We start from the raw sequence: 19,975 nt of genomic DNA on the forward strand, positions 1-19,975 counted from the left end.
GAGAAATTATTCTCTGCATTTGAATTGAGTACATTCACCTGATTTCTTAGGGTAAACATTTTTGAGGGTTTTCATTGGGCCTTTTGGAACGCACAACTGACAAAAACATTGTCGTCCACCATCGTGTGCAAAGTTTTTTTTAAGAGAAAATAAATGACGGCTGTAGGGGCCACTTTGATACATAGCATTACAGATGCTGATATCAGCAGTGTTCTCCTTAGTCAATGGTAAGCTATCTGTCAACTGTCAGTTTAGCATCTTTGTTTTCTACCCGTCAACTGTCAGTTTAACATCTTTGTTTTCTACCCGTCAACTGTCAGTTTAGCATCTTTGTTTTCTACCCGTCAACTGTCAGTTTAGCATCTTTGTTTTCTACCCGTCAACTGTCAGTTTAGCATCTTTGTTTTCTACTTGTCAAGTATCAGTTTAGCATCTTTGTTTTCTACCTGTCAACTGTCATTTTAGCATCTTTGTTTTCTACCTGTCAAGTATCAGTTTAGCATCTTTGTTTTCTACCAGTCAACTGTCAGTTTAGCATCTTTGTTTTCTACCCGTCAACTGTCAGTTTAGCATCTTTGTTTTCTACCCGTCAACTGTCAGTTTAGCATCTTTGTTTTCTACCCGTCAACTGTCAGTTTAGGCTGCTCGCCGGCTCCTCATCACCACTTCAAGATGGCGGCCCAATTTCTCGCGTCACAGCAGCCAATGCTGCCTCTACTTAGAACATGTCTATGGATTCGAGACACTGGCAACACGCATGCGCAAACCGACCGGGACTTGCGCCTCAGTAAATGTGCGACACGCTCGCTAGAAATGTTTGTCTCTGACTGTGGCGACACATGAAGACAACACAATACCAGTAAATACTAACAATATTCGTTTAACAGCAGAGTCTTGACATACGTGTCGTAAAGAGTGAAAGGAAGGTTGAAACGACACTTAATGACGTTCTCCACTAGATGGCAGTACTGAGCATGTGTCCTGCTTCACCGCGGTCTCGTTGACTGTTTGCAATACTCTTCTTTTCTCACATCTTATATCCTCCTTTTTTCTCCTAACAGCGAATTGTTTCACTTACATTTGAACTGCCGAAGAGGACAGGATGGACGAATATCATAACGAGGTTCGTATTTGTCTGTATTCTCCCTCACGGTGGAAAAGCTAATAGCTTGCTCGATAATTGAAGCTAATGTCGCTAGCCATCAAAGTTGATGTATTAGCTCGCTATCGGCGTGAAAAAGACATCATTTTAGGTGTCAGCTCGCCATCAACATCATCTGTCTGCAATCTACATCATGTCAAATGCACACTCTTGTGATTAAAACCGTACTCTACCTCAGCGTTTTTCAACCACTGTGCCGCGGCACACAAGTGTGCCGTGAGATATGATCGAATTTCACCTATTTGGGGTAAAAAATATTTTTTGCAAACCAGTAATTATTGTTTGCAAATGATGTGTTGTTGCTGAGTTTCTGTGCTGTCTAGAGCTCGGCGGAGTAACCGTGTAATACTCTTCCATATCAGTAGGTAGCTAATTGCTTTGTAGATGTCGGAAACAGCGGGAGGCAGTGTGCAGGTAAAAAGGTATCTAATGCTTAAACCAAAAATAAACAAAAGATGAGTGACGCTAAAAAAAAGGCATTGAATCTTAGGGAAGGCTATGCAGAACAAAACTAAAACTGAACTGGCTACAAAAGTAAACAAAAACAGAATGCTGGACGACAGCAAAGACTTACTGTGGAGCGAAGACGGCGTCCACAATGTATAACCGAACATGACATGACAATCAACAATGTCCACACAAAGAAGGATGAAAACAACTGAAATATTCTTGATTGCTAAAACAAAGTAGATGCGGGAAATATCGCTCAAAGGAAGACATGAAAACTGCTACAGGAAAACACCAAAAAAAGAGCGCAAGACAAGAACTAAAACACTACACACTGGAAAACGGAAAACAACTCTTACGGCGTGATGTGACAGGTCATGACAGTACTTTGAGACAAGAGCTATAGTGATGCATGCTTGGTTATGCTTTAAAGTCATATCCGACAATTGCGACGACGACTTTTTACTGTCAACCGAGTTTCGTTTTTTTAATGATTTCTGCTGGTGGTGTGCCTCCGCATTTTTTCAACGCAGAAAATGTGCCTTGGCTCAAAAAAAGGTTGAAAAACACTGCTCTACGTGTCAATTATCCATCCGTCCATCCATTTCCTACCGCTTGTCCCTGTTGACGTATTCGTGTCATCCGGAGCCAGAAGATGTTTTTATTTATTTATTTATTTTATAAACCTTTATTTATAAACTGCAACATTTACAAACAATCGAGAAATAATAATAATCAAAATAAGTACAAAAACGGTACAAATCAGTGCCAGGGGGTTGTAAACTCAATAAAGTAACTAAAATAGAATGCAATATATATATATATATATATATATATATATATATGTATATATATATATATATATACATGTGTGTGTGTTACAAAGTGCAAAGCCATAGGCTCACACAAGTTCAATAAATAATTTAATTTGTAACACAGCATCATAGTTTTCACAGCTTTTTGGTTGTTAGAGGTAGAGAGTGTTTTAATGTAGAGCATACTTGCCAACCTTGAGACCTCCGATTTCGGGAGGTGGAGGGTGGGGGGTGTGGGGTGGGGCGGGGGGCGTGGTTAAGATATATATATATATATAAGAAATACTTGACTTTCAGTGAATTCTAGCTATATATATATATATATATATATATATATATATATATATATATATATATATATATAAATAAAATAAATACTTGAATTTCAGTGTTGATTTATTTACACATATACACACACAACACTCATCTACTCATTGTTGAGTTAAGGGTTGAATTGTCCATCCTTGTTCTATTCTCTGTCACTATTTCAGAACACACACATTATACAAATATACATTATAAAATCAATAAGAAAACGGGAGCTCTAATTTGGGAGTCTGAATTAGAATCAGAAGTTCCTATATAAACATTGCGCACTCACGTCGCCTTTTTGTATTGATTACTGCAGCTGTGCACTGGGTTCATTCACAAATACAAACTACAACTCACAAGCACTTTAGAGTTAGGCTCCACCATCAGAATGTGTACTTAAACTTATAAAGATCACATGGATATTATTCAGTGAGTTGATTCACCAAAACTAACCTGTTATACAGGAGGAAAAAGCACACAGGATGTTTCAATTGTTCACAGACTGGTCGCGCTCATCAGAATGACAAGACACTTCCGGTCTGCAGGTGATAGCATTCAATTGGGAAGAAACGCCATACTGCTCCCTACTGACCAATGTGAATACTGATAAATGTGGAACGACAGCTCCAAAAACGAATTCAAACCACAAAATAAAATAAATAAATCAACACAAAAATGTGACACATTATGGGTGGGTCACATATGCATGTACAGTAGATGGCAGTATTGTCCTGTTTAAAAGTGTCACAACATTGCTGTTTACGGCAGACGAACTGCTTTACGGTAGACAAAATTTGACTGCTGTTGTTGTGTGTTGTTGCCGCGCTGGGAGGACGTTACTGAAACTGCCTAACAATAAACCCACATAAGAAACCAAGAACTTGCCCTGATGATTAGCTGTTTATATTGTGGGAAAGCGGACGTGTGAACAGGCTGTCAACACGTCATTCAGGTCCGCATGGAGCTGGAGGGGGCGTGGCCTCCAGCTCCGCCTGAATTTTGGGAGATTTTCGGGAGAAAATTTGTCCTGGGAGGTTTTCGGGAGAGGCGCTGAATTTCGGGAGTCTCCCGGAAAATCCGGGAGGGTTGGCAAGTATGATGTAGAGTTCTAATTCTTTTTTTAAAGGCACAAAAAAAAACAGGTCGGGTATTGAGAAACTTACATTTATGAATATAAAACTTAGCCAATAGTATCATGAGGTTGCAAAGGTAAAATTCCTTTTCAAATTTGTTTTCATACAGTGTAAAACCAAATAGCACATCTTTAAAACAAAGCACACGTTTGTCATGAATATTGTCCAGGATGAAGAGCCAGAAGATGTTTAAAGAGGACAATGGCAGGCATATGTCGCTTCATCCTATCTCAGCTCCGTGCGGGCGGAAGGCGGGGTACACCCTGGACAAGTCACCACCTCATCGCACAGATAGACAACATTCACACACTAGAGACCATTTAGTGTTGCCAACACTGACTTATAACTACCACTACCGGCTACATTCCTCTATGAGTTTAGCTTATGACGTTTTACTTTTGCTGTGTCCTTCGTCGTGCATAAAGAAAAGCCATCCGTAAGATCCTATCAGAAACATCTATTTTTATTCACCTGATGTCTTGCTTTCCTCAGGCTTCGTTCAACGCAGAAGAAGCTGACAATGTTGTCAAAGAGGTAACTTCAGCCTACTATATTGCATGTTGCTGGTGTATACATAGATGCATTTATACATTTCAAGAGCCATATTGAATATTTAATCAATAAATTATGTAAATATGTCAGTCTACTCTCAAAATTGAGGCACTTTCTTCCTCTTAACGCTCTCCTAATTCTGTATCAGACTCTATTAGAACCACATATCAACTATTTCAATGTCATATAATGTAACATGTGTCCCAGTTATCTTTAAAAAGTGAGGATTCTTCAGAAGAAAGTCAAAGGTGTTATATCATGGGCAAACTTTAATGCTTCCATCATCTTTTTTATGGGTACAATCTCCTGGAGCTTGCACAGTGCTTGTACTATGTAGGGTTGAGTTCTAGACTCTGCCAGCTCATTCCAGTGACCACTACTTCTCATAGATACATACCTGCCAACTACTCCGGTTTTCCCGTAATTAGTACGGTTTTCATCAACCTATTCCGGGTTACGGTTGCAGTGATAAAAAATACGGTTTTTCATTAATTAAAAAAAAATTTTTTTTTTAAATTTTATTCACGAAATCGCGTAACAACAATGACAATCGACACTGCTTCCCGTAACTTCCTATCGAGCCATTCCGAATGCCATGCGCGAGGCTATTTATAGCACCGCTGCCAAGCACGAGGCACCTGTTGCCATTGTTTCCAAACGAGCGAACGATCATGGAATCAGCCGGGGAAAAATCGCAAACGAGTCTTAAACCAAAAAGAAAACTGCAGTCATTCCGTGAAGAATATTCAAAAGCCTATCCGGGAATAATTATCCGTTCCAAAAAGGGTGAAAACTACGCGAATTGCACCTTGTGCAGACAAGATTTTTCGATCGGACACGGAGGAATTAGCGATGTAAAAGACCACGTTGGGACAAAAAAACACAAGTCTAATGCCGTTGCTAGCGAAACAAGTGGAAAACTTTCAACGTTTTTCGGATTTTAGCCACTAAAAGGTAATGACACCAATGTTATCTATTGGAATTGTTTAGTACTGTTATACTGTTAAAAGTGTTTATACTATTTATGCTTTCAAGTCCAAGTTGAAGAAATCTTGTTAAATGTTGACAGCATAACTACCAAAATACAGAAGTATGTCCTTAATATTTTTGCCGTGCTATTTCTGTTGAAAAGTTCAAATGATTACATTAGAGATGTGATGTGCCACTTTTCAAGTGTCTGATGGCTTCAATTAATTTTCATTCATTTTTCATATTTTGAATTCTTTTGAAAGGCTTACAAAAAAACTACATTTGAATTGTAATTCCATGCTATTGACAGGACTATTAATTTTAATGAAGTTAGCTTACCATGTTTACAGTATGATAATTGTGATAGAAATGTGAATTTTAGGCACAGAATATTTTTTACAATTGAACAAGGCAGTAGATTATACAAGCTTGGACAGAAAGTTAATAATGACACCAATTTTTTTTTAATGGAATTGTTTAGTACTGTTTTACCATTTGTTTACTGTAAAAAGTGTTTATACTTTCAATTAACAAATTGAAGTCTTGTGAAAGGTTGACAGGATAACTGGCATTAACTGTCAAAATAATTTCAAACTATTGAAGTTAGCTTACAGAATAAACATGTCAATCAACCCATATGATTTTTGCTGTAATATTTTTGTTTTGAAAAGTCACTGTGACTGATAGAAAAGTGATGGTTTTAGCAACATTTTAACCTGTCTGAATCCTAATAATCATTTTGCGTCGGGGGGCGAACCTGAACACCCCACCAGGACTTTGTCCTGGACCTACCGGGGTCTGCGGCCCCTGGACCCTGGCTACTAGGTTTTTCTGATTTCAAAAGTTGGCAGGTATGTAGATATAACATTAGAAGTAAACCTTTATTAGGAGGGAAAAAAGGTCATCGGAGGTGTACAAGCTTTAGTAGAGCCTGTAGAGGCTTGGTGAACTGGAATGAGATTGATAGCTTTATAAAAGAATCAAATTCTTTAAAGATTTTTAAAAAGCATTTTAAGCTAAATTTATGTCGACGTTATGCTTAGTACTTTCAACACACCGCTTATGGTTGAGGAATTTACATTAGTCACATAATTTTGGTCTTGACCTCTGTATTTATGATGAGATTATCGCAGATCTTCAAGAAGCAAACCTTTTAATCACATTTCAATAATAGAATATTGAAACTGATTTGGTGGATTTAAAGATTCATTTTTTTATTTTATTTATAAATGAAATTGTTAATGGGTATTTGGTGGGTAGATGTTGAAATGTATTGTATTGTATTTTGTACATTATATGATGATGTGTATTTTAACTGTCCATAAGCTGTGTGCTTCTAGGGATGACCTTTTTGCAGAACGGACTCTGATATTAACAAAAGAAAATAATGAAATACAAAACTGTCTGTCTGTAAATAAATAAATATTGTGGTCCTCTGGAGCTCACTGTATATAAGAGAGGTAATCACCAGGACTATACATTGTGTTAAAGGGAGCATAAAGATGGGTTAAAAGTCCACAGATGATGGAAGAATGAATTGAGTGTTGGGACTTCATGCAAAGCCTGTGGTGAAATGCACCCTGTGACTCTTACATGATGCTGTCATGTGACTTGTGTGTGTGTGTGTCTGTTTCTTTCAGTGTATCGAGAATGTAGTGGGTGGCGACGACTACAACCAAAATCTGGTGAATAAATGGACCTCGGCTATAGTTGAGCGCTGCCTCACACAGCTGGTCAAACTGGGGAGACAGTACAAGTTCATTGGTATGTTTTGATTGATTGATTGATTGATTGAGACTTGTATTAGTAGATTGCAGAGTACAGTACATATTCCATACAATTGACCACTAAATGGTAACACCTCAATAAGTTTTTCACATAAATCAATTCATGGTACAAATATATACTATCATCATAATACAGTCATCACACGAGTTAATCATCCGAGTATATACATTGAATTATTTACATTATTTACAATCCGAGGGGTGGGATGAGGAGGGTTTGGTTGATATCAACACTTCAGTCATCAACAATTGCATCATCGGAGAAATGGACATTGAAACAGTGTAGGTGTGACTTGGTAGGATATGTACAGCGAGCAGAGAACATAGTGAGTTCAGATAGCATAAGAACAAGTATATACATTTGATTATTTACATTTGATTATTTACAATCCGGGGAGGTGGGATGTGGAGGAGGGAGGGTGTTAGTCAAGGGTTGAAGTTGCCTAGAGGTGTTCTTTTAGTGCGGTTTTGAAGGAGGATAGAGATGCCCTTTCTTTTCCACCTGTTGGGAGTGCATTCCATATTGATGTGGCATAGGAGAATGAGTTTAGTTTGATTATGAATACCTTGGTACCTGGGTTCTGTTGCGTTTTGGACCAGTTGTTCCTCCCAGGGAATTCAAGTCACAATTCGCTCCCAAGTTCTTTACGACACTTTAAAGCTGAGTTGAAAAACCACCAGAGACAGAATAGGTATTTTGTTGTATATTCTCAAAGCTTTGCCAATATACATTTTGAGACCAGTCTAACCCTAGAACATTCTATTGCGCCTCCCAAAATGGTCTGTGCTCCCAACGCCAAAAAACCCCTCTTTCCTTCCCCCTCCCTAGCCATAATACAAGCACAACGTCTCCCTAGCCATAATACATTCCAAAGAACTCAAGGTTAACACACACAGTATACTTGCTGACAGAGCGTCAAGAGAAGAAATGGAAAACACGAGCTGTTTTCAAATATGACAAAGAAATGGAAGAAGTACAACTTAAATTCGGATATACCGTATTTTCCGCACTATAAGCCGCCCTGGGTTATAAGCCGCGCCTTCAATGAACCGCCCTGGGTTATAAGCCGCCCTGGTTATAAGCCGCGCCTTCAATGAACCGCCCTGGGTTATAAACCGCATCTTCAATGAACGGCATATTTCAAAACTTTGTCCACCTATAAGCCGCCCCGTGTTATAAGCCGCATCTAACTGCGCTAAAGGGAATGTCAAAAAAACAGTCAGATAGGTCAGTCAAACTTTAATAATATATTAAAAACCAGCGTTCTAACAACTCTGTTCACTCCCAAAATGTACGGTAATGTGCAAATGTGCAATCACAAACATAGTAAATATCAATAACTTAATGTTGCTCGAACGTTAATGTCACAACACACAAAATAAACATAACGCTCACTTTCTGAAGTTATTCTTCATTCATAAATCCCTCGAATTCTTCTCCTTCGGTGTCCGAATTAAAAAGTTGGGCGAATACGGGATCCAAAATGGCCGGCTTATGTTATATTCTCTTGCTGCTGCTCTATTTCCGTGTTCTTCGGCATGACTTATTGCCTTAAGTTTAAATTCTGCGTTATACGCGTGTCGCTTAGTAGGAGCCATTTTGTGGTCTTTACAGATGTAAACACACAAAGGAAATGAAACGTAATACCCGCGCGCTTCTTCTTCTACGGGGGCGGGTGGTTGCTTACCGTAGAAGAAGAAGCGCTTCCTCTTCTACGGGGGCGGGTGCTTACCTTGGCAGTTGCTTACCATAGAAGAAGAAGCGCTTCCTCTTCTACGGGGAAAAAAGATGGCGGCTGTTTACCGTAGTTGCGAGACCGAAACTTTATGAAAATAAATATTTATATTAATCCATATATAAGGCGCACCGGGTTATAAGCCGCACTGTCAGCTTTTGTGAAAATTTGTGGTTTTTAGGTGCGGCTTATAGTGCGGAAAATACGGTATGTAAATATCTGCCTCCGACAGTTCTCAGCCGTAATCCGTTCCAAAAGGTCAGATGAAAACCACCACAATTTTTCCCTTAACAAATAATAACATTGAATTAATCTTTTCCTGATACTTACAACTATGAACACAAAACACATTTTATAGAGTATAACAATAATTCCACAGGAAAAAATAGTGCAAAATGAATAACGAATACAATTGCTAAATGAGCATTTAAAGTGTAACTCTTGTTGGCCAAGACAGTGATAAGTGGAGAGACCCTATTTACTACACCCCACACCAAGTCACATGTTTTGCCCTCAAGTGACACAGATCAAATATTTTTTGCCAGTCTAAATGCTCCAATGTTCTTCAAATCTGATCTTTTTGGATCAGATTTGAGCCACATCAGGACCAAGTCCTCCGAATTCCATTGGAGTTTCAACTGAGGACATCAAAGACACCATAGATAAAAATCCCAACTCAATGTTCCTTACGAAAGGGACACAAGATAAAATAGTTAAAATCGTGACAAAATGCAAATCCAAGACTTCAAACGATTGTAATGGAGCTGATATGAAAACAAAACAAAAAAAGTTATTAAAGAGATCTCAGGACCATTAATGTATTGTAATTAGTAACCTAGCATTTCAAACAGGACAAAATGAAAATAGCTATAGTTGTACCAATTGATAAGACTTAAAACAAATACCAATTTACAAATTATAGACCTGTTTCTTTACTTCCACACTTTTCTAAACTCATTGAAAAACGGTTCAATACCAGATTGGAGAGTTTCATGAACAAGTATAGAATACTCGCTGATAATCAATATGGATACCGAACTAATATTTCAACTCCGATACCTTTAATTTTAATAATAGAAGAAATGAGCAATGCAACAGATGGTAAACAATGTGCAGCAGCAGTCTTTATGGATCTAACTAAAGCATCTGACACAATTCATCAAAACATTAGAACGGTATGGCATCAGAAAGTTGGGTCTTGGATTAGAAGCTATTTAACCAACAGGAAACAATATGTAAAGCTAAATATATCATGTGGCGTACCTCAGGGATCAATACTGGGACCAAAATTGTTCAATCTTCATATAAATGACATTTGTAAAGGTACAAAAGATTTTAAGTTAGTATTATTTGCGGTCGATACAACTGTGTTTTGTTCAGGAGAGAACACACAGAAGATAATACAAATAATAGCAGAAAAAAATGAACATATTAAAAAGATGGTTTGACAAAAACAGACTATACTTAAACTTCAATAAAATAAGTAAAATAATGCTATTCAGTAACAGTAAAAGGGGAAATCAAACCCAAATACAAATGAGACGTAGTAGAAATTGATAGAGTAAATGAACTCACATTTCTAGTTATAATGATTGATAATAAAATGAACTGCAAGTCTCATATAACAAATATACAACATAAGGTGGCAAGAAACACGTCAATAATGAATAGAGCTAAATATGTATTGGACCAAAAAACACTCTCCATATTCTCTACTGCTCACTAGTGTTACATATCTGAATTATTGTGTAGAAATATGGGAAATAACTACAAAAGTACACTTCATTTATTAACCGTGTTACAAAAAGATCAGTTATAATAAGCTGTGGCGCAGGCAAAACAAGGGCAGTGGATGACATGGGAAGGAGTAGAGAAGAGGAAGATCTCCTGGAAAGAGCTGTGGGAGATGGAGGCATTTAGGGCAAGCTTTACCATCAGGGCTGCCTACGATGTCCTGCCTTCTCCAAAAAACCTCAGCCAGTGGTATGGTGAAGACCCCACATGCCCTCTGTGTCCGAGTCCAGCAACACTGAAGCACATCCTGGTGGGCTGCAAGACCAGCCTCACCCAAGGCCGTTACACCTGGCGGCACAACCAGGTGTTAAAGTGTCTTGCAGCAGTGCTGGAAAGTCGACGGACAAGTGTCAATGCCCTTCCTCCCCCGTCATCCCGTTGGCAAGCAACAACATTTGTCCGGGAGGGCGAGGGTCAAGCCAACCTCACCCCCACAAGACCAGACACTGGACAGTTAGGCGGGGCACGGGACTGGAAACTGCTGGCAGACCTGGGCCAGAGACTCTGCTTCCCAGTTGAGATTGCGTCCACCAACCTGCGGCCAGATCTTGTTCTGTGGTCAGCTTCGCTCAGGCTCGTGTACATCATAGAGCTCACGGTGCCCTGGGAGAGTGCAATGGAGGAGGCCTACGAGCGCAAGAAGTTGAGGTACACTGAGCTTGCAGCCGATGCGCAACAACAAGGCTGGAAAGCGAGGGTACGCCCAGTGGAAGTAGGCTGCAGAGGGTTCGTGGCCACCTCAACATCCAGGCTCCTCAGGGAAATGGGAGTGCGAGGGAAGGCCCACCGGCAGGCAGTGAAAGACCTCTCAAAAGCCGCTGAAAAGGGGAGTCAGTGGCTGTGGGTCAAGCGAAGGGACTCCACCTGGGCTTTCAAGTGAGTGATGGCATCTAGGGAGTGATCCTGGGACGCTGGGACTCACTGCTGAACCCTCTGGAGGTGTCGTGGGCCTATCAGCGAAACACTGAGGAAGGGGGGCGCCCACTTGATAACCCAGAGGGTTATCAAGTTATCACTCACTTGACCATCCCACAAAGTCACATAGGTGTCTCAAGTATGCATTAGGGGATTGTAAAATCTAGTCCTACACAACAGATCATGTTGGATATAGAGAACATACAAACACTTTATTTATTGAATCAAAAATACTGAAATTCCACCACATAGTGAATTTGCAAACAGCTCAAATGATGCACAAAGCAAACTATAACCTGCTAGCCAAGAATGTACAACAATTCTTCTCAACAAAAGAGGAGAAATATAACCTTAGAGGAAAATGTAATTTAAAACATTTGTATGCACGTACAACACTTAAGACCTTCAGTATATCAGTATGTGGAATTAAATGATGGAATGGATTAAGCAAAGCAATCAATGTACTATTATGATCCACTTCAAGAAACTCTTCAAACTTAATAATAATAATAATAATAATACCTGGGATTTATATAGCGCTTTTCTAAATACCCAAAGTCGCTTTACATGTGTGTGTGGGGGGGACGATAAAAACAACTTTATTAGAAAAATAAAAATAAATAAATAAGAGACACCTAGGGCAGGGTCAGTTTGGAAAGGCTAATGTGAAGAGGTGAGTTTTTAGGGTGGCTTTGAAGGTAGGGAGGGAGGGGGCATCTCTGATGTGCCTGGGGAGAGCGTTCCAGAGAGAGGGGGCAGCCACGGAGAAGGCCCTGTCGCCCCAGGTTCGGCGCCTGGTCTTGGGGACCTCAAGGAGGCCGGCATCACTAGACCTGAGGGAACGGGACGGGACGTGTGGCTGGAGGAGGTCAGAGAGGTAGGGTGGTGCCAGGTTATGGAGTGCCTTGTAGGTGGTGAGGAGTATTTTAAAGGTGATTCTGTATTTGACAGGCAGCCAGTGGAGGTCATGAAGGACAGGTGTGATGTGCTCTCTGGAGCAAGTTCCGGTGAGCAGGCGGGCAGCAGAGTTCTGGACGTATTGCAGTTTGTTGAGGGTTTTGGAGGTGATGCCGTAGAGGATGCTGTTGCAGTAGTCTAGCCGGGATGAGATGAAGGCGTGGATGAGGGTTTCGGCAGCAGAGGATGTGAGGGAGGGCCGGAGACGGGCAATGTTTCTGAGGTGGAAGAATGCAGTTTTGGTGATGTGGTTTACATGGGGGAGGAGTGAAAGGGTAGGGTTGAAAATTACACCTAGATTGCGGATGTGGGTGGAGGTAGTGACAAGGGAGCCGTCGATGTTTAATGAAAAGTCCTGAGTGGAGCAAGTGAGGGAGTCGGGGCCAATGATAATTATTTCAGATTTGTTGCAGTTGAGTTTTAGAAAGTTTTTTTGCATCCAGGTTTTTATGTCTGTGAGGCAGGTGGTGAGGGTGGAGTGGGTGGCTGTGGTGATGGTCGTGGTGGAAATGTATAGTTGTGTGTCGTCGGCATAGCAGTGAAATTGAAGGCCGTGGTGTCGGAGGATCTGACCGAGGGGTAGGAGGTAGATGGTGAAGAGTAGGGGGCCAAGTACTGAGCCCTGGGGGACGCCGTGGGTGACTGGGGCAGTGGAGGAGGTGCAGTTGTTGGTTGAGATGAATTGCTGACGGTCAGAGAGGTAGGATTTCATCCAGGAGAGGGCAGTGCCGGATAAACCAAGGGAGGAGTGGAGGCGTGTTAGGAGGATGGAGTGGTTGATGGTGTCGAAGGCAGAACTGAGGTCGAGGAGGATGAGGATGGAGAGGGAACCAGAGTCGGCGGAGAGGAGGATCTCATTGGTGACCTTGAGGAGGGCAGTTTCTGTGCTGTGGAGTGAGCGGAAGCCGGATTGGAACTTTTCGTATAGGTTATTGTGGTGAAGGTGGGATTTGATTTGGGAGGCAACTGCACGTTCGAGAATTTTAGAGAGGAAAGGGAGGTTGGAGATGGGCCTGTAGTTGTTGGGGCAGTTGGGGTCGAGACCGGGTTTCTTGAGAATGGGGGTGATGGCAGCCAGCTTGAGGGCAGGAGGGACAGAGCCAGTGGATAGGGAGGAGTTAATTATAGTGGTGATGAGAGGTGAGAGTGAGGGGAGGCAGGCTATGACTAAAGTGGATGGGATTGGGTCGAGGATGCAGGTGGAGGCTTTCATACCAGAAGTTATGGAGGATAGGTCAGTTGTGGTGATTTCGGAGAAGAAGTTGAGTGGGTGGTTGGAGAGTAAAGGGGGGGCATGATCAGGGGTAGTGGAGAAGGTGGGAGAGGAGGCGGCCAGTTCAGAGTGGATGGTGTTGATTTTTGATTGAAAAAATGATAAAAATTCTTCACATTTGCTGGTGGTGAATGAGGTGGTGGTGGTGTCCATGGGTTTGAGGAGTTTGCTTACGGTAGAGAAGAGTATCTTGGGGTTGTTGCTGCCGGATTGTATGACGGAGGAGTAGTGGGAAGTGCGTGCATTGTTGAGGGCATCTCTGTATTCCTGTTGGTGTAGTGTGTAGATGTCCAGGTGAACAGTGAGACCGGTTTTCTTTGAGAGCCGTTCAAGCTGCCGGCCCTTGGCTTTTAGGTGACGGAGGTGGTCAGTGTACCAAGGGGCGGTGTGGGTGTAGGAGACAGTTTTGGTTTTTATGGGGGCGAGTTGATTGAGACAGGAGGAGAGTGCGCTGTTGTAGCTGTTAACCAGTTCAGTGGGGGAGGCGTTCAAAGTGAGGGTGTGATCGGAGGTAGTGTCAGTCAGTAGGGCAGAAAGAGAGGGGGGGTGGATTGATTTCATGTTCCGGTATGATATGGAGCGTTGCTTAAACTTAAAAGTATGTGTGTGCGTTTATCCTGGCGTCTGATAAAGATCACATTTTACTTGTAATCTGTCAGCTAGAAAAAATCAGATTTTTGGTCCACTTTGGTGTGCAGAGTAAACATAGTCACCTTCATACTTTGCCACCATTTGTTTCTTGAATTCAATAATGTTTCTCACCTTTCTCTGGCCCCATGTTGTTATTTTGCAGTCGTACCCAATTAAGGTCACCAACAAGTGGACTATTTCATAATTGTATAATCTGGCTGGTGTATGAAAACGGGGAAATATGATGAAAAATTCAGTCTAAAAGCAAATGGTATAAAACGTGGGGCGTACTGCTAAAGTGTAATACTTGAATGATCCTGCTTCATACTTCCTTGCAGGGTGTACTGAATTCAATGTTTGACTTTTGTATTTGTCCACGGGTGTGCAGTCACGTGCGCCCTGATGCAGAAAACTGGTGCCGGGCTCCACACAGCAAACTCCTGCTACTGGGACACGACCATGGACGGTACTTGAGGAGAATCCGACATGCTGGTGAAACCATACATGCATTTCTAACAAGCACCTGTTTCTACAGGGAGTTGCACCGTGAGGTGGGAAAGCCGCACCATGTACTGTGTGGTCAGTGTGTTTGCTGTGGCCATCGTCTAACGCTGCAACTGAACAAGAGTGGGCTGTGTTGTGTTCCTGCGAACAGTAGGGGGCGTCTATGTTCCACTTCTGTGACCTTACACCCACAATGCAGCAACTGTCTTGTTATTTTTAAAGCATGCTGCAAATTTGTCATTGAAATGTTTAACAAAATATCCGTGCCTGTATTTGTGAGCAACTCATCTAATTATTAAAATAATGAGCATCTCTAATTTATGTTTGATTTCACTGCATGTGACAGGAACATGCCCCACTCAGTTAGTAGCTTAAGTGGACAAATGTTTCAAATTTAGTGCCACTGCATTTTTAACAAATAGTTTTGCACTTACTGGAAATCAAACATTTTAAAAGTTTTGTAGACTTACTGAAAAAAAATACAATTCCTCAAAGTCAACGTAGGCGTTGTTGAACATAGGCAATTTGCTTAGATTTAGGACCAGAGGTGGGTAGTAACGCGCTACATTTACTCCGTTACATCTACTTGAGTAACTTTTGGGATTAATTGTACTTCTAAGAGTAGTTTTAATGCAACATACTTTTACTTTTACTTGAGTATATTTATAGAGAAGAAACGCTACTTTTACTCCGCTCCATTTATCTACATTCAGCTCGCTACTCGCTACTGATTTTTATCCATCTGTTAATGCACGCTTTGTTTGTTTTGCTTTGTCAGACAGACCCTCAAAGTAGGCTCTATCGCATGGGTCTGCAACCCGCGGCTCCGGAGCCGCATGCGGCTCTTTGATCACTCTGATGCGGCTCAGCTGCATACTTGCCAAAACTTCCGGATTTCAGTGCCTCTCGCAGAAAATTACCGAGATTCATATTCTCCGATTTTCACCCTTACAATAATATTAAAGTCGTGCCATAATGGTACAGCATTTAGCACCCTCTACCAGAGGTGTGGACTCGAGTCACATGACTTGGACTCGAGTCATGAATTTGATGACTTTAGACTCGACTTGACAAAATGTAAAAAGACTTGCAACTCGACTTAGACTTTAACATCAATGACTTGTGACTTCACTTGGACTTGAGCCTTTTGAATTGACATGACTTGACATGACTTGCTACTTTCCCCAAAACCCAAAGATGAAAAAGTTATTCGGGAGCGCTCCGTATTTTTCATTGTGTACTTGTCTATCAGCGTTGCGTGTGTCAGCTGGTGTGCTCTCAGTACAACAGCCAATCAAATTACATCTACTTTGTTTTCATCACACAGCATTCATCCAATCAAATTGCAGGACAACCAACGAAGAAGACATGTCCAAACCACACGCCAGTGAACAAAAAATGATACCTAAAATAATTTTGTTTGGGTATAAAAATTACGAGGTGGTCAACACAAAACGGTTTGCAGTATGCAACACATGCGGTTCCAAAATGACTGATGGAGAGGCAACAACTTCCAACTTCGTCCGGCATTTGAAGTTGCACAAAGAACGGTAAGTTTTGAATGTAAGATAACGTTTATTGGCTAAGTAACGTGACTTTTATTTGCTGTGTAGTTAAATCAGTGAGGCTGTAAACTCACTGCTAACGTTATAACGTTATTGCAAACACGGGAATCTGTTGCAGTTCACTACCTTATTCATACTTTTTGTTCAGTGATTTTTTTCAAGCAGGGTTAGGTTAGTCAATATATCACACGTAACGTTAGACGGCGGTCAGCAGCACCGCGTATTTTAGCCACCTAAAAAAAGACAAAAATAGTAAAATAAAGGTCAGTTAAAATGTATACTATATTATGAATATGTGTACCGTTTTAGCTAGCTTTCTGACATACTGTTGGTTGTTTACCTCAGTGGTCCCCAACCACCGGGCCGCGGCCCGGTACTGGTCCGTGGATCGATTGGTATCGGGCCGCACAAGAAATATTTTTTTATTTTCTTTTTTTAATTAAATCAACATAAAAAACACAAGATACACTTACAAGTAGTGCACCAACCCAAAACAACTCTCTCCCCCCTTTTGTTCTGGGCATTGAACATGAAGACTCTTCCTTCACTGTTCCGAGTGGCCATGAGAGTCTTGGCAGTGCCTGCCTCCAGTGCTCCAGTGGAGCGAGTTTTCAGCCATGGTGGCATCATACTACGCCCCCATCGTGCACAAATGACTGACAGACTCTTGGCTAATTTGGTCTTTTGCAAATGCAATGCAGCATAGGGCCCTGACATATAAAAAGTACAACTTTTTTGTTATGTTCACGTGTATGTCATGTTTTTTCAATGTTAACACTTTTGTACAAATAAGTACATTTGCACTTTATTTTTCAATGTGTTTGTTCTGTAAAGGAATGAGTTAATGTTTAAAATGACTGGTTAATAGTGCTATTATAAAGTGCAATGTCAGCACAATTTTCTTTCCTGCAATTTAAAATGCACTTGTTTTAATAAATAAATACAGCGTTTGAAAAGCATACACAATCTGTGTTAATATATTAGTCTGTGGTTAAAAGGACTTGAAAGGACTCGAAACTCAAAATGCAGGACTTAGGACTTGACTTGAGACTTTCCAGTCTTGACTTTGGACTTGACTCGGGGCTTGCCTGTCTTGACTCTGGACTTGACTCGGACTTGAGGGCAAAGACTTGAGACTTACTTGTGACTTGCAAAACAATGACTTGGTCCCACCTCTGCCCTCTACAATCTATATTAACTGCGTGCCAGCCCAGTCTCTTGTTTTATGCATCTTCTGCTTGCACACGTAAGTGACCTTGCTCAACAGCCTTTATGCATCTTCTGCTTGCACACGTAAGTGACCTTGTTCAACAGCCACACAGGTTACACTGACGGTGGCCATATAAAACAACTTTAACACTCTTACTAATAATGCGCCACACTTTGAACCAAACAAGAATGACAACCACATTTCGGGAGAACATCTGCACCTTAACACAACATAAACACAACAGAACATATACCCAGAATCCCATGCAGCCCTAACTCTTCCGGGCTACATTATACACCCCTGCTACCACCAAACCCAGCACCCACCCCAACCCTGCTCCCTCACACATCACCCCCCCCCCCCCCCCCCCCTTCCGTGCGTCGGTTGAGGTGGGTGGGGTTTGGTAGCGGGGGTGTATAATGTAGCCCGGAAGAGTTAGGGCTGCATGCGATTCTGGGTATTTGTTCTGTTACGGTGCAGATGTTCTCCCGAAATGTGTTTGTCATTCTTGTTTGGTGTGGGTTCACAGTGTATTCAATTTTCATATTAAGGTGTGGGCCGCGTGTCTGAGACTCTTGGTTTGTACATAGCACAAAGCAAAAAAAAAACTTTGAATGCAGCGTCATTTCATTTTAAATTTCAAAAGATTTTTGTGGCTCCCATTGTTTTCTTTAATTTGTGAAACTGGTCAAAATGGCTCTTTGAGTGGTAAAGGTTGCCGACCCCTGATCTATCGCATGCCTGCGTTTCACCAATCAAATGCAGTCACTGGTGACGTTTGACTCCGTTTCACCAATCAAACAGAGCCAGGCGGTCACATAAAGTTTCAGCGGCAAAACAACAACAAGCTTAAGCTTACATGAACTCAACGTCAAATTTGAGGAAGCACATGGCGGTAAGTAACGTTAGTAGATATTTTGGCTGTCACCGTAGGCTGATGTTAGCTTCCCTGCTATGAATCACTGTCAAATGTACATCGTGTGGGGACATTTATTAACGCACTGCAGCCTCTTAGACAGACACACACACACACACACACACACACACACACACACTCACGCATGCATAGAAACACCAATCAGAAGTGCACAGTGTGTTCTCAGGTGCAGCCCACACCTATCAGTTTATGGTTTGCGTAAAGGCTAACTTGTTATTTTCCTTTGTAATCTCTGCCTACTGAGCCTATGGTGCTGTTAATTTTTTCATGTTAATGTATTATTATTTAATATATATTATTGTTTTAGTTGCTTAAGAGATATTCCTGGCTCTGAATTTGCTCATTGCTATTTTTATGTTTTTGTGCATTATTTGTTGCCGTCATCATTAAACGAACAGGTTACTCATCAGTTACTCAGTACTTGAGTAGTTTTTTCACAATGTACTTTTTACTTTTACTCAAGTAAATATTTGGGTGACTACTCCTTACTTTTACTTGAGTATTAAATCTCTAAAGTAACAGTACTCTTACTTGAGTACAATTTCTGGCTACTCTACCCACCTCTGGATTTAGGGATGTCCAAAGTTGAAGGATGCTGGGGGACCACTTAGTTTTTCTGCATCATGAACATGGCACCCCAAACCATCACCCAACCATGCAAATTTTGCATTTCCTTTGGAAATCGAGGTCCCAGAGTCTGGAGGAAGACAGGAGAGGCACAGGATCCACGTTGCCTGAAGTCTAGTGTAAAGTTTCCACCATCAGTGATGGTTTGGGGTGCCATGTCATCTGCTGGTGTCGGTCCACTCTGTTTCCTGAGATCCAGGGTCAACGCAGCCGTCTACCAGCAAGTTTTAGAGCACTTCATGCTTCCTGCTGCTGACCTGCTCTATGGAGATGGAGATTTCAAGTTCCAACAGGACTTGGCGCCTGCACACAGCGCAAAATCTACCCGTGCCTGGTTTACAGACCATGGTATTTCTGTTCTAAATTGGTCCGCCAACTCCCCTGACCTTAGCCCCATAGAAAATCTGTGGGGTATTGTGAAAAGGAAGATGCAGAATGCCAGACCCAAAAACGCAGAAGAGTTGAAGGCCACTATCAGAGCAACCTGGGCTCTCATAACACCTGAGCAGTGCCAGAAACTCATGGACTCCATGCCACGCCGCATTAACGCAGTAATTGAGGCAAAAGGAGCTCCAACCAAGTATTGAGTATTGTACATGCTCATATTTTTCATTTTCATACTTTTCAGTTGGCCAACATTTCTAAAAATC

The 19,975-nt window shown here is 41.4% G+C and overlaps 1 protein-coding gene across 3 annotated transcripts; it reads left to right on the forward strand.

Annotated features, from left to right (window-relative positions):
- Positions 1-758: 758 nt before the first annotated feature.
- Positions 759-15,303, forward strand: LOC133570780 (dynein light chain Tctex-type 3-like). 3 transcript variants are annotated; one of them, XM_061923495.2, is made up of 6 exons: positions 761-859; positions 1,062-1,123; positions 4,362-4,403; positions 7,031-7,154; positions 14,871-14,948; positions 15,018-15,303. In XM_061923495.2, exons 2-6 carry the CDS (start codon positions 1,103-1,105, stop codon positions 15,089-15,091), a joined length of 339 nt encoding a protein of 112 aa, XP_061779479.1. In that variant the 5' UTR covers positions 761-859; positions 1,062-1,102; the 3' UTR covers positions 15,092-15,303. The 3 variants fall into 3 exon arrangements, with proteins under 3 accessions (XP_061779480.1, XP_061779479.1, XP_061779478.1); XM_061923496.1 differs by lacking the exon at positions 4,362-4,403 and having other exon boundaries at positions 759-859; XM_061923494.1 differs by lacking the exon at positions 761-859 and having other exon boundaries at positions 939-1,123.
- Positions 15,304-19,975: the final 4,672 nt, after the last annotated feature.

Source organism: Nerophis lumbriciformis, linkage group LG28, assembly GCF_033978685.3.
Source record: "Nerophis lumbriciformis linkage group LG28, RoL_Nlum_v2.1, whole genome shotgun sequence".
NCBI classification, from domain to species: domain Eukaryota; kingdom Metazoa; phylum Chordata; class Actinopteri; order Syngnathiformes; family Syngnathidae; genus Nerophis; species Nerophis lumbriciformis.